Below are 15,262 nucleotides of genomic sequence, written 5' to 3'. Positions count from 1 at the left end.
AATAATTCATTGGTTTTTGGGACTTACGATAAGGAGCTTATGTGACCTCCTATATGGCATGTGTAATAAGAACTGAATAGTAGTTATGATCATTTGGCAAAGACGACACGTTTTACAGTTTTGTTTCTTTTCATTAATTTTGATAGTTTGTTTATGGGGCTGATTTATTCAGTTGTACTGTGCACATTATCCATCCATCTCCGCCTCTTTCTGTGTAGGCTTAGAATTAGTTGCAGTAATCCTCCCTTTCCACTGTTGCAATAACACTGGTTATTGCATGGTCTACCCGGGTCACGACTCAGTGGAAAAAGATCCCTGAAAAATAACCCAGGTAGCTGCCATTGTTGGACCCAGGAAGGGCCTGGGTAACAGGGCAATATAGCCAAGTGACCCTGGTCATCCGACCCAGATCCCATTAAAATCCTAGGGAGAGCCAGATCACGGGCTCTTGGAGCTGTATCTTCAAGATGATGTCATCTCCAAGTGATGGCAGAGCAGAAACACTGCACACGGGTGCAGTGTGGAAGGGGCTGCTCTAGGATTAATCTGGGTCGAAGGTGCGCTGTAAATGGGGTCAGACCCGGGATGGAACAGTGTTCAAAAACCCGGGTCCGATCCAGGTTTTTTTTTTTTTTTTTTGATAAGTGGTATTCTTGTGATACATGGAATTTCTTGTTACACTTCGTGCTGTACTCCTAATGGGTGGTTTTGTGACATTTACAGGTGGCTAAACAGTGGTACGACTTTGACCGCTCATGCTTTGTGTTTGTGCGCAAGCTACGTGAAGGGCAGAGTTGTGTGTTCCGGCACCAGCATGACTTTGATGACAATGGAATCATGTACTGGATCGGGACCAATGCTAAGTAAGTAGAATTTAACCTACTGCTAGGTAAATGAGATTTCTTTATCATCCACTAGGGGTCACTGGAGTACTCTTGGGATATGGACGGGCGGAGCCGAACAAAGGCACTGAATATTCAAATTTAGGACTCTCCCCCCCCTCCATATCCCCAAGTACCTCAGTGTACTTTGCCAGTGTTTTTTCGGTGCTCACAGATGAACATCGGCTTGTGGCAATGGCCACTTTTCAGATTTTTATTTTTATTTTTATTTTTAATTTTTACACTGCCCGTCTCGGTTTATGGAAAAACATGGGTCCGGGATGGTGTCGCTGCAAGGCAGCGGATGGCGTGTCGGTCCTCACAAAGAGCACCCTCACAGCCACAGGCGCTATAGACAAGCGCATGGCGTGTCGGTCCTCACAAAGAGCACCCTCACAGCCACAGGCAGCCATTGTCTCCTTTAAACTGAACGGAGCTTACAGAAAGAAGATCCGTTACAGCCAGGATAAGACAAAGAGCTGGAAGGAGCTTACACTTACAGAAGCTCCGTCACAGCCAAGATGAGGCTGAAACGGAGCTTGCAGAGAGAAGAGAAGGCGGCACAAGGTATGAGTGTCAGGGCGGTCAGCTCACGCTGCCGCCCTGCTGTGTGTGTGTTATGCTGTAGAAATGACATAGCCGCTGAGCACGTGAACTACACGCCGCTGAAGGTCTTGCTGAACGATGCGCAGAGCGGCCGCACGTCACTCAGACGTTGGCCGCTCTCACTGCGCTGATGGCCCGGTACGAGAATCTCCGTGCGCTGTACTAAGAGAGCGGCCGCACGTCACTCAGACGCCGGCCGCTCTCACTGCTCTGAGGGCACGGCACCGCTAGACGCTACCGCCATTCTCCTGGGCTGACCTAAGTAGAGCGGCCGCACGTCACTCAGACGCCGGCCGCTCTCACTGCTCTGCTGCGGCACCGTTACACGCCGCCGACATTCTCCGGGCGCTCAACTAAGAGAGCGGCCGCACGTCACTCAGACGCCGGCCGCTCTCACTGCTTTCATGGCCCGGCACCGCTACACGCCGCCGAGACAGTGGCCGCACGTCACTAAAGGACGCAGGCCACTTTTCCAAACACCGCAGACACAGGGAGACTGTGTACTGCTGTAGGAAGCAGCTGCCGGACGGCTCCCCGGCGCTAGATTCAGGCTCTCCTGCTCTCCCTGCTCCCGATCTCCGTACGCTGCAGGTAAGGGATGCAGGGGGGGGGGGGGGGAATAATACCCATAGCAGCAGCAAAGGCTGCATGGGTTCAAAATACACAAGCAGCGCAGCACGTTAACAGCACGTTTTATATATATAAATATAATGAAGCTTTTGCTGGCAATAATATCAGTATGAACTGTGATTATAGGTGTAAACACTTTGTATATATATATAATATATATATGAGGCTTTGGCTGGCAATAGGTTATCAGTGGCATAACCTATTACACGTTTAACCATGTTTTCTGTTATTTTTGGTTACAGTTGCATAAATACACTGCAGGCAGTGCTCATATTATTTGAATACATATATTTTACTGTATCCTATGTATAATAGGCTATTAAGCATAATAACTGTATAATAGGCTATTAAGCCTATATTAAAACTGCAGCAGGTACCCTGTACTATGATTTTCTGGGAAAGCATGGCATGACGGCCATTTTAATCATTGCTGGTTTTCCAGTTATAATTCCAGACCATACACCTCTACTCCACAAGGAGGCGCAGGGGTGTTAGTGGGAATTTTTTTTTTTAGTTCAAGATAATTCTGGAACATTCCTGCCCTACATCTTTAAGCCACCAGAAGGCGCAGGGGTGTTAGTAGGAATTTGGTTCGGGTTTCATGCCCATGTGAACTGCTTTTCACATAAAGACTTTGGTTTCCTAATAAATATGCTGTTCAGCAATAACATATATATATAGATATATATGCCATATAATAATCGTGCAAGTGTCTGTCTGTTGCCTATTATGATGTCTGTCTACATAGCGAATAAGGCTCTAGTGCAGACTAAAAATGTTAACATTGGCAATTCAAATTAAAACAGCGGTAATCGGAGTCTCAGAATAACTCCGCCAGCGCTAACAAAAGACAATCTTTCCAAAGTGACAATTTTCCTTTGGGTACCAGAGTGTTTATTTCACTAGTCTTATAATTTAATGCACGATTCTATGTCAAATCTCACACCGATAACTACAAGTGAGCAGGGTACATTAGTCCAGCACTCAGATAGTGCGGGGTTTTAGACAACCATACATAATAGTTTCCAAAAGGACGCGATCCGCCATTGGTATATGCGTTTCTGTCAAACATTATAAAAACCACAGATACATTTGGGTCACTAGAATCTATCTATGGAACCATGCCGATCACGGTTAAAAGAAGCTGCAGAGTATATCTGTAAAGCTTTTGCTAACGCCGGTTATTTTCAAATTGTCGCTAGTTAAGCGCGACAAGCCCAGAGCTTGTTTGCTCCTAAATTGGATATATGTGTAACGACATTTTATCCCTTTACGGTATTCTGCCATTAGCGCATACAATATACTTGTAACAGCGTTTTATTCTTTTATAAACATCAGTCACGTCTTGTAACGACAGGACGTTACAGTCAGCAAGCCAGTGGTTTGATGACCTCTTTTACATTTGTGGAAGTGCGTCTTTTCAGGTTACATTTGCGAGGTTTCATGACTTCAACTCATATATGTCTCAGCTATTTACAGCTTAGAGTACAAAACTGCTTCTGGCGAACGGTTTGGCAGGTTGTCATTTAGTCTTTGCTGGGTTATAAACCAGTCAATAGTACGCCAACAGAGTCAAAATGACTTATTCCCGTCTGTTTGAGCAAAATCAAACAGCTCCGTTGCAATATCAATCAGCAAGTCATTTACTACAGTTAGAAAATGAAAATGGATTTTCTGCAGTTAGTTTTTGCTTATTGCAGCCACAAAATTGTATAATTGCATTTGATCTTCACAATGCGTATTTACCCAGTCCGGTTTCTTCATCACAGGTTCTAGCGTTTGCAAATCGCCACAACCATTAACCATTTCATTTATACCGTTGCTTATCGCTGCCGGTATTTACCAAAGTGATGTTGGAATAATCGCTCATCTCACATAAGAACTATGTATCAACAAAGTTCCTCTATCTTGCGCTACTAAGGTATACTGCGGTAGCAGATTAAGTTCGAAAACAATCACATCTAAGTCGGTCTAAACGATGTCAATTCCTAGGTAAGATTATAAATACGGTAAATCAAAGACTTTTACCTACTACACCAGCAAGAACAAAGGTACACGCACATTAGCGGTACATTGGTGTATTCACTTATTAAGAATCAAGATGTGTTTTCAATCGCGTTTCTCACAGAGGGACAAGGGTGCGTATACTCTGGACGACAGTCACAGAGAGTCAGGATTTGTAGTTAAAATCAACGCAAAGGTTCTAAAACACGACAGATTGCTGTCAATAAATGTCCTAGAACTCTGTGCATTTTACAATGCAATAGATAAATGTCCTAGAACTCTGTGCATTTTACAATGCAATAAATAATTCGTTTTCAGTCTGTCCAGGGATAGACTCTGGGTTCTCTTCAGAACGAATAAATCTTTCGCTTTTTACTAAAGATTTCTGTAGACAGGAACAACCGTGAGTTTCATGTAATTTTGTTTTTTCATGCCTAGCTCACGCTGCCCTTAAGCAGTCAAACAAAGCAACGGCAGTTGCATACACAACAACCAGTGAAAACCAAGAAGCCGCATGGCAATGCGGCAGGTAACTCAAATCTTCAATGGCTCAGAACGCCATTATGTGAAAATGTCAAGACATCAATCCGTGAGTGGACATTTGTTAGACAAAAGATCTCACCCGTCAGGGTTTGGATCTTGAAAACTGGACATTAAATCCAGAGGTGTTTCATATGTGAGTCCACAGAAGGCGGTTACCCCAAGTATACATAATGGCATCTCGCCACAATTACAAAAGCTCAGTATATGTACATCACATTCATGGGGTCATTCAGCATCGTGTATCTGGCTCCACCATTTTCCGCTTCTCTCTTCGTTGCCAAAACGGATCAGAAGACAGTTCGTCACAGTCATACTGGTGGTATCTCATGGGTTTCGGAGAAGTTTGCTTCTCGAATTTTCAAGTAATACTTGCACACGATCTTGCCCCGCTCATAATACGGCCAACCTGTTACATCACGGAACGTTCTTTTACCCATAGTTACCTATGTACCTATTATCTATGTACCGCAGCTGCGGTTGACGGGGTGAGAGTTCAGACCTCTCTCTTAAAAAATAGAGAATTACAGTATCGGTTATACCAACCATGTTACGAAATAGTAAGCCGCTTAAGGCAGCTCATAATTAAAAAATTTCGTGTGCTTACATAGGTTGTAAACCTCGGAAGTTTCCAACATCATACTTCAAGTACCCGTATTCTGTTAAACGGGATGGGATGGAAAACTGCGTTCATCTGCACTAAGAGTGCAGGTATCTGTGTGGTAAACTTATTTTCAAAGCGTTTGCCTCTATTTACGTCTGTAAACATCTTTCTACAAGGTGTCACCAAAGTTCAGACTCTATTTATCCCACCTACAGCGCCAGGCGATTTGAGGTTGGGTTCAGATTTCTTAGTTTTCATATTTTGGAATCCTTTCAACAAATGGGAATTAAGTTTCATATTTTTGAACCCGTACAACAAATGGGTATTAAGTTCTCACTTTGGAAAACATTTTTCTTCTAGCCTTGGCTTCGCCAAGGGTGCTTCGGCAAGGATTTTGTTTTCATATTTGGGTGCCTTGTATTCCAAGCCACCGTATTTGAGTTTTCTCATTACAAAGCAGATCTTCCGACAAAATCCGCTTTCGTATTCTTCACATCAATATACCAATAGTGGTTCCTGTGGGGACAGCACATTCTAAAATTCTGAATGTGGTACACGCGTTACGCGTTTATATATGTAGTACGTGATATGAATACGTTGTTTGTTCTATATGATACTGCAAACTGGGGTTAGCCAGTTTCTCAGCAGATTTTATCCAGTTGGATAATAATGACTACAAGTCAGGCTTACTTAAGGCTAAGTTACAATCGCCTACGTCAGTAATAGCATCCCACAGGTTCTGTGGGAATGTCACACCCAGCGGGTCGTGGAGCGTCTACGACGCGGCTACATAGCCTTTAGTGCACCACGTTTGTGCACGTTTACACGTTATGAATGGTGGCGCCATCAGCATTTAGCTTTGGCTGCCTACTGTTACAAGTATCAAACAGCTCTCCCGCCCACGAGGGAAGCTTTGGTACGTCCCAAGAGTACTCCAGTGACCCCTAGTGGATGATAAAGAAAATAGGATTTTGGTACTTACCAGGTAAATCCTTTTCTTTGAATCCATAGGGGGCACTGGACGCCCACCCAGAGCAGTTTTACCTGGGTTGTTGTAAGCTCAAGGGAGCTTAGTGAACAAATTTAACTTGGATGGTATTAAGCTCGAAGGAGCTTAGGGTAACACATTTTCACCAATTGGCTCAAATTATAAAGTTCTATCGGTTAAGGTGTCAACTGTTTAGTTGACAATAAGGTTACGGATCAACTTTGTGGTTGTCCGTTATGTTATAGGGATTCTCCATTGTCAACCTCTCTATATCCTGTTCGCTCAGTAAAAAACACTGGCAAAGTACACTGAGGTACTTGGGGATATGGAGGGGGGGGAGAGTCCTAAATTTGAATATTCAGTGCCTTTGTTCGGCTCCGCCCGTCCATATCCCAAGAGTACTCCAGTGCCCCCTATGGATTCAAAGAAAAGGATTTACCTGGTAAGTACCAAAATCCTATTTTCCTATATAAACAATTAGCTTTAATATAACTACTGCTTTTCTCTTCCCTTCCTGCATCTCCTCTGAACATACAAATACATTTTACAATATGGTTACCATCATATGTTCTCCTATGCTACACCTTTTCACAATCAATAAAAACACTGTGTTGCTGTTCTGTTCTTTTTTTGTTTTCTTTTTCCTGTACTTAATCACACACACAACATGTTAATAAGTAGGATTATTTGCATATTAGAACAAAAGCACATTAAACTTTAGCCCCTTGGCTCCAGCTTTCTCTTCACTTCTGGCTTTCAGTTGATGATGCATTCTGGATCCTTTTTTCACTTGTTTGTGTTTCGACCTTTTCAGAACGGCTTACGAGTGGGTGAACCCAGCTGCTTATGGCTTGGTGGTAGTCACATCATCAGAAGGCCGCAACCTGCCATATGGCCGGCTTGAAGATATCTTGAGCCGCGACAGCTCTGCCCTTAACTGCCACACCAATGATGATAAGAGTGCTTGGTTTGCTGTTGACCTTGGTCTCTGGATTGTCCCGTCAGCCTACACACTGCGCCATGCCCGTGGCTATGGCCGCTCTGCACTTCGGAACTGGGTCTTTCAGGTCTCCAAGGATGGCCAGAACTGGACTACGTTATATACCCATGTAGATGACTGCAGTCTGAATGAGCCTGGGTACTTACCAGTTTCTTGTGAAAAATATATAGTTTTTGATAGTAGACAACCTGTTTATATAGCAAATCCATTTTTAACATGAGCAGGCATTTATAAAAATATCCGTATTCACGGGCAGATGCGGGGAGAGATGTGTGCGGAGCGAACCGCAGACATCTCTCCCCCCGTTTACCACAGCGCGATGTGTGCTGAGCGTGCGGGGGACGGGGGGCACTCATTTCACCCAGCTGGTGAAATGATCGACCTGCTAGATTGAGCCTGCATGCAGGCCAATCTAGCACCAGCGATAGCGATGCGCGGGGCTGTGCATCGCTGTCGCTGTGGGGCATACACACGGAGAGATCATTCTTAAAATCTAAGCAATCTAGTCAGATTGCTTAGATTTTAGGCTGGGATCGCTCCGTGAGTACCCCCCTTTATCTACCATTCAGATGTCCGGTTTCCTTTTACTAATCTGCAGTAGATACTGCAACAGTTTCCAAAAAATGCATTCAACACTGTTTTCTAAGGTTTCATCCTGCACACTGTAAGCAGTCTGTTTTAACTAACTCTGTTTTAACTAACTACAGACTTGGCGACCCGCCGCCGATATGGCAGACGGGCGACCCGGTGAACGGGGGGAGTGACGTTTCTTCACTCCCCCCGTCACCCGACTCCGTAGCACTGCATGCTAATATGGATGAGATTGTCCATATTGGCTTGCATGCATAAGCTACCCGGCACCAAAGATGAACGAGCGCGGGGCCGCGTATCATTCATCGTCGGTGCCTACACACTGAACGTTATGAACGAGTAATGAACGAGAACGTTCATATCATTCACTAAAATCTTTCAGTATGTAGGGCCCATAAGTCAACGTGTGGTGTGCTATGGTTAGAACATTACTTACTTATTGTTTACTGTCCTTAAGCTCTACTGCTACATGGCCGCTGGATACAGCAAGAGATGAAAAGCAGGGTTGGCGGCATGTCAGAATCAAGCAAACGGGAAAGAACGCCAGTGGGCAGACCCATTACCTCTCATTGTCTGGCTTTGAGTTGTATGGTTCTGTGACTGGAGTATGTGAAGACCAGCTAGGTATGTTACTACAGTATACTATATTACCAGTCATCCTTTTAATATTGCTGCATTTACGTTTTTAAATCCAGGCAGTGGTACACAGTTTTAAAGAGTATGTCACTACATAATGTAAATTAGTTTGCACACTGAGCCTCCTTTTTTTTTTTTTTTTTTTTTTTTTAATGTTTTTGGCTGTTAAAAAATGCAAAGAATAATAATGCTCTGTAAACTAAAGCATCCTATTGGATATTGGCCTTCAGCAGGTTTGTGTATTAACAGCACTGAAAGATGACTGTTGGTTGCTACAGCATTTAGTCAGTTTAATAGACCCTTATGTGTTGATGGAAAATATTTTGAAATACTGACATTGAGACCAGAATAATAAGGAATTCTTATCCTTGTGGATCTAGCAAAAAAAATATTTCAAAATTACTTTTAATTCCTCTTTCAGCTTTTTTTTAGATAAATAACTGAGTAGCTGGAGGAGGTAGAAGGGCTTAGAGGGAGGGGGCAGGGGGTGATGGGAGGAGTTTCAGCTTCAATAGAGTAACTGTTTAGTTCCTACTCCTCAGCCTTTCCTCTAGTCCAGTGGTTCTCAAACTCGGTCCTCAGGACCACACACTGTTCACGTTTTCCATGTCACCCAGCAGCTGCACTGTGTATCACCAACTGTCACATTTTAAAAATCTACAGGTGACCTGCAAAACATGAACCGTGTGGGGTCCTGCGGACCGAGTTTGAGAACCTGTGCTCTAGTCCAGTGGTTCTCAAACTCGGTCCTCAGGACCCCACACGGTTCACGTTTTCCATGTCACCCAGCAGCTGCACTGTGATTCACCAACTGTCACATTTTAAAAATCTACAGGTGACCTGCAAAACATGGACCGTGTGGGGTCCTGAGGACCGAGTTTGAGAACCTGTGCTCTAGTCTAAACCCACATTATGTAGTGTCCCCCAGATGGACACAGATGAATCGATTTTAGGTAGCATACAAAATAAATCCTCTTATTGCTGTGCACATCTGTCATCTAATGGGAATATTTTCTTACATTTTACTATAGCAAACACATTTTGTGTCTGATGTTTGGTATAGAGCATATATTTAGCAGCACAGCTCAGTGCAGGTTGTCTTCTAGTGAAACAATTTATAAAAAAACGGAACAGAGAAAAAAAAAATAATGCTCATTGAATAAATAAAATCATAGTTTGCCATTGGAATACTCTGGCTTCACAACAATACTTATAATCTAGTAGAAAGGGACAGAACATATATACAGGTAAATCGGTTAGTGCCTGTTTTATTTTTCCTTTTATTTATTGCTTGTGGACGTAATTGGGGAGCTAATTGGGGGATTGTACTACAGACCACCTGTAACCCCTCCGACCTCCTCCATGTCTCCGGCAAACAGAAACGCCGGCACAGGCAGACTGGAGGAGTCTTGGAGGTTACAAGGCACAGGCAGGCCCGTCAACACCTCCCACATCCTTTGGACGCCACTCAAAAGGCTGGCCTATCCTGGCAGGTGAGGCTGATGGGGGAAAAGCAGCTGGCACTGTTATCACAATACCATTTGTTTAAACTACCCTAAAATTCTTATTACTATCCCATGAGTCGACCTTATCCTAATGCATTGATCAGTAGTACACTGCCACCAAGTCTTTGTTTTTTTTAAATCCCTCACTTTGTTTTAGTGTTAATAGTCCTCCGAAATCCTTACGGTTAACAAGAAGAATTTTATAATTCCATTGTTTTGCCTTTTCAGGTAAAGCGGCCAAAGAAGCTGAAGCTAATCTGAGGCGACAGAGGCGTCTGGTGCGTTCCCAAGTCCTGAAATATATGGTGCCTGGGGCTCGAGTCATCCGGGGCATTGATTGGAAATGGCGAGACCAAGATGGCAGCTCCCAGGGGGAAGGCACAGTCACAGGAGAGCTGCACAATGGTAAGCAAGTCTTATTCCTGTTTATCGGAGATGAAACAGATCACCATGAGCTATGTTTGCCCATTGTGTTGAAACAGTCAATCACTAACACACTTCCGGGGATTTATAGCATTACTACATTTTTCTGTGGATTTAATAAACTTGTGACATCTTTCTTTTTCACCTTACTTCGGCCTCGGCCTCTTCTCTGCTTGCAGCAAAACAAATTGAGATTTTTGCTTTTTTTAAAATGTCAACTGAAAACTTAAATTAGACTTAAAATTATGATTATCTTTCTCCATGTTTAGAACATTGTTATCTCTGGTGTCGAGGCATGAAATACATTATTCAAATGTCCATTCTGCTTTTGTATGTGTGCTTGCTTATTTGTGATGTGGTAATCCCTTAAATACCACAGTTGGGTATGGGTGCTTGCTATAGCTTTTCCTTTTGCATAATTCCAATCAAACCTTTTTTTTTTTTTTTGCTATCTGCTCTTCCATCTTACACGCTGCTATCCCTTTCCAGGCTGGATTGATGTCATTTGGGATGCCGGTGGCTCTAATTCTTACCGCATGGGCGCGGAAGGAAAATTTGACTTGAAGCTGGCCCCAGGTTATGACCCAGATTCTGCCGCGTCATCCAAACCTGTTTCATCCACTGTTGCAGGCACACCACCTTCTTGGAGCAGTCTCGTGAAAAACAACTGTCCTGACAAAGCTCCTCCCCATTCCTCCTCCACCTGCACCGTTGCTGGGGGTGTGACCGGCTCCTGTAGTCGCAAGGGGAGTAGTAGCTCCGTCTGCAGTGTGGCAAGTAGCAGTGATGCGAGTCTGACCTGTGCCAAGACAGAGAGGAGGGCAGAGGAATCAGGTTCTGACCTACACAATGATCCCATCCTTGTGCTGTCTTCTAATCCAATAGCCCCTGGATCTTCCACATGCCCCCTAGGGGGAGAAGTGGTGATTGAAGGAGGAGAGCGAAAGGCGGGGGATGCCCCAGCCATCTCAATGGGTATGGTGAGCATCAGCTCACCTGATGTCAGTTCCGTCTCAGAGCTCAGCAACAAGGAGGCTGCTGTTCCCCGACCACTGGGATCGTCCGCCAGCAACAGGCTTTCAGTCAGTTCGCTCCTGGCTGCAGGGGCTCCAATGAGTTCCAGCGCTAGTGTTCCCAACTTGTCATCTCGTGAGACCTCCAGCTTGGAATCCTTTGTCAGGAGAGTTGCGAACATTGCCAGGACGAATGCAACAAACAACATGAACCTTAGTCGAAGCAGCAGTGATAACAACACCAATACTCTGGGAAGAAATGCCGTCAGCTCTGCCAGTGAGTATCCATGTAGGAAGTTTATTTGGGGTATGTATTTCAGCTGTGCCATCTGCCATAACAGAGGAAATAGTTTTCACATATTCTGATACAGTAATGCGTGGGTGAACTTGTTGGTGGGGGAATGTACATTGCACAATAGTTAGGTTCTGAAATAGGAGTAGTGATGATCGTGAATGTGGGTAAAGCAATAAAGTTGTTGTTTTTTATTTTTACCCCAGCCTCTCCACTTATGGGAGCACAGAGTTTTCCTAATTTGACCACAACAGGAACTACATCCACTGTTACCATGTCCACTTCTAGCGTCACCAGCAGCAATGTGGCAACGGCTACTACAGGACTTTCAGTTGGTCAGTCTCTTAGCAATACCTTAACCACCAGCCTAACTTCCACCTCCAGCGAGAGCGATACTGGCCAGGAGGCAGAGTATTCCCTATATGGTATGTTTTTCTTTCTATTACTGGAAGAAGAAAAAAAAGTGATTGCAGAATTAGAATTTGTTTCGATGCATGAATAGTAGGTTTGTGTTTACATGGTCTTAATGCAATTTATGTCCTAATTAGTGTTGAGCTTTTCAACTCCTGAGTGTCCTACCTTTACCTCTTCTTCTTTCTCCTCTTGTGGTCCACAGATTTCCTGGACAGCTGTCGGGCAAGCACTCTCCTTGCTGAGCTCGATGATGATGAAGATCTTCCAGAGCCAGATGAAGAAGATGATGAAAATGAGGATGACAACCAAGAGGAACAGGAGTATGAGGAAGTGATGGTGAGTAATGGGCCCTACACATTAGGCGATTTCACCGAACGATATGAACGTTTTCGTTTGTTAATGAACAAGAACTTGTTCATATCGTTCAGTATGTAGGCATGAACGATGTGCGGCCCCACGCTCTTTCATCGTTGATGCCTGGGTTGCTTATACATTCAGGCCAATATGGACAATCTCATCCATAATAGCATGCGTTGTTATGGGGCCAGGTGACGGGGGGGTGGGTGGGTGAAGAAAGTTCACTCCCCCCGTCACTCCTTCCCCGCCGCCGGGTCGCCCAACGGCACATACGGCGTCATATCGCCTTATGTGTAAAGCCAATAAGAGCTTCTAAGTATTCAGCAGCAAGTGTTAAAAGTCCCAGAGGCAAATTAGTGTAATGTGTACTTTTCTGGCATACTTCTACTTCTAAACTACTTGGCTCCCAAGAATAATTCTTTGCTTTTCTGAACAGGAGGAAGAGGAGTACGAGACAAAAGGCGGTAGACGCAGGACTTGGGATGATGATTATGTATTGAAAAGACAGTTCTCTGCTCTTGTCCCAGCCTTTGATCCTCGTCCTGGGAGAACCAATGTCCAGCAGACCACAGATTTGGATATACCAGCTCCAGGTATTTACCCATAGCAGAACAGCAGCTACCATTAGGTGATATGCATTCCAGCTGATAACTATTTCTGATAGACAATATATGGTCTGTACTCGTATATAAATGTTTTGCCGATAAAATGGGGTGTTAAAGTGTGTGTGGGGGGGTGGGGGGGGTGGTAAGCAGGATTTGATAAGGTATTTGTACAGTCCATAAAATGACTGCGCTTAATCCGCTGTGTGTAATCACCAGGTTAAATTCCCGTTCACTTGTTTTATTTCTTGTAGAAAGTGTAATGTAAATGTAGAAATTTCTATTTTACAAGTGATTTTTTTATTTGCGTTAGGAAAAAACAAAGCATGAGAAAAAATTTAACTAATGCCCCTTATAGAGTGCCTGAGGCGGGTCGCACCCGAGAGCGTGACACCGCCGCTGTCCGCAACCTGCCATTTGCCGGGTTGGTTACGTCAGCGGTGATACTGCGGCGCAAGCGCTGCCTGTCCACACAGTGTGAACGGGAAACAGGTTGCATCAACCTGGCTCCTGTTCACGCCGCACAGCAAGCCGGGTTTAACACTAGTTCAACCCTGCTCGCTACCAGGGTTAAAATACCTGGTCGCTCGACCTGGTATATGTCCCCTGGCACCTTTCAGACCGCACAGGAACACGGGTTGTGCGCGGTCATGTGCCAATAACACCTGTTCAGAGCTGGCGGTCTGAAAGAGGTATTAGGTGTCTAATGTTGTGACTTGTGTCCTTAAAGGCCATCTACGGACCACAAAAACTGTGATCATGCAGTACTATATATTTCTTTTTATTTACAAATGGACCTACATGATCACTGACTTGTGTCACTAGAGCCCAGCTTCTCAAACTCAGTCCTCGTGACTCCAAATAGTTTACATTTTTCAGGTCTCCTCACAGAATCACAAGTTAAGTAATTCGCTCCACCTGTGGATCTTTTATATTGTATCAGTGAGTAATGACTGCACATGTGCACCTGTTAGCTGAGCTGGAAAACGTGAGCTCTGTGGGGTCCTGAGGACCGAGATTGAGAACCACTGATCTAGAGTATTTCATGGCTTATGGAGCTACCCAATTGGTTTGCCTTTAGATTTGCAGGTATATCTGAAAAGATGGAAAAAGGGGGGACCTGGATTGCACATCCCGTTACTAAAGATATCAGGAGGTGCTATCATGCTGAGGCTTCTAATACTATGCTGGAGGAAGAGAGATGCAGATGCACACTCTTAGCACTAAGAACACTGATAGTAAAAATAATTATAATAAACCCTCACAATTAACATGGAGTATAATTGAAGTTCTTAGCACACATTTGCGCACATATGCGGGCCCATGTACCGCGGCCAGGTGACTTCATCACATGGGACCCATGTCAGGGAGGGGGTGTAAAGTTACCATCGGCTTCACCAGATCCCGTTTGGAAGCCTATTCCAAAGCTCTGCTGCAAAACCAGTTGGGGGGGGGGGACAGCATTACCACCTTGCACTACTAGACACTGGAGCAGCATAAGTGTGAATTCCTCCAGGACGATGGATGCGCATGTACTGGCCCTCTGGGATGAGTTGCTAACCCTCAGCAACATGACACCTCCCCCTGATTAGTTGCTCTTCATACAAACCCTGTACCAACAGCTTCTGCTCCTCGCTAGCTGCATGGAAATATATTTTCTACAGCCATGGGGGACACTGGAAAAGGCAGCTGTGCTGTCTGTCTAAAAGTGCTGGAGGAGTCTGGGAACTAAAAGGTTAACTTTTTTTTTTTAGGGCAGTCCAGGCTCCTCCTCCTTTATACCATGCCCTTTGTACAGGCCAGGCATTTTTTTTTCCAGAGCTGTTCTCTATTCAGAAAAAGGAACATAGTAAATCTGTAAACGTGGAGGCCTTAATGGCGCTTTGATCAGTTCTACTCATTAAGGATGTGAGAGAATCTCCTCAGGATTTGTCTTTAGACAAGCACAAGAAAAAGTGTGTTGGTAACGTTTCCTTCTTTGCACAATTAAAGGAGCGAGGGAATATGTTGAAGGCAGTAGCCTATCAGCTCAAATTTCGGCTTCTGTAGTGGACAGGAAGCCCTCTGGCTTCACAAGTGGAGAGCTGACAATGAATCAAAAAAGGCTTTGCACCTCACTTTCGATAGTGAGATCCTTTTTCGCCTTGAACTAGATAAGTCTGTCGCTTTTGCGGCC

The 15,262-nt window shown here is 44.4% G+C and overlaps 1 protein-coding gene and 1 non-coding gene across 8 annotated transcripts in view; both read left to right on the top strand.

Annotated features, from left to right (window-relative positions):
• HECTD1 (HECT domain E3 ubiquitin protein ligase 1) overlaps positions 1-15,262 on the top strand; it is a 128,688-nt gene that overhangs the window by 71,850 nt on the left and 41,576 nt on the right. For 3 of the 7 annotated variants that reach the window (XM_063947456.1, XM_063947451.1, XM_063947452.1), the window contains 9 exons: positions 724-863; positions 7,068-7,391; positions 8,302-8,468; positions 9,860-9,973; positions 10,214-10,390; positions 10,898-11,698; positions 11,920-12,138; positions 12,330-12,463; positions 12,921-13,077. In XM_063947456.1, the coding sequence (XP_063803526.1) occupies positions 724-863; positions 7,068-7,391; positions 8,302-8,468; positions 9,860-9,973; positions 10,214-10,390; positions 10,898-11,698; positions 11,920-12,138; positions 12,330-12,463; positions 12,921-13,077 (2,233 nt within the window). The remainder of the gene's footprint in view (positions 1-723; positions 864-7,067; positions 7,392-8,301; positions 8,469-9,859; positions 9,974-10,213; positions 10,391-10,897; positions 11,699-11,919; positions 12,139-12,329; positions 12,464-12,920; positions 13,078-15,262) is intronic. The other 4 variants (XM_063947455.1, XM_063947453.1, XM_063947454.1 and 1 more) reach the window with 3 other exon arrangements.
• Positions 4,453-4,568, top strand: LOC134981604 (U5 spliceosomal RNA). The gene has a single exon (XR_010190723.1). It is a non-coding gene; the product is annotated as a U5 spliceosomal RNA (small nuclear RNA).

Source organism: Pseudophryne corroboree, chromosome 12 (genome assembly GCF_028390025.1).
Source record: "Pseudophryne corroboree isolate aPseCor3 chromosome 12, aPseCor3.hap2, whole genome shotgun sequence".
NCBI classification, from domain to species: Eukaryota; Metazoa; Chordata; class Amphibia; order Anura; family Myobatrachidae; genus Pseudophryne; species Pseudophryne corroboree.
The sequence above is the reverse complement of the archived record's forward strand: the minus strand, read 5'-3'. Positions and strand labels throughout refer to the sequence as shown.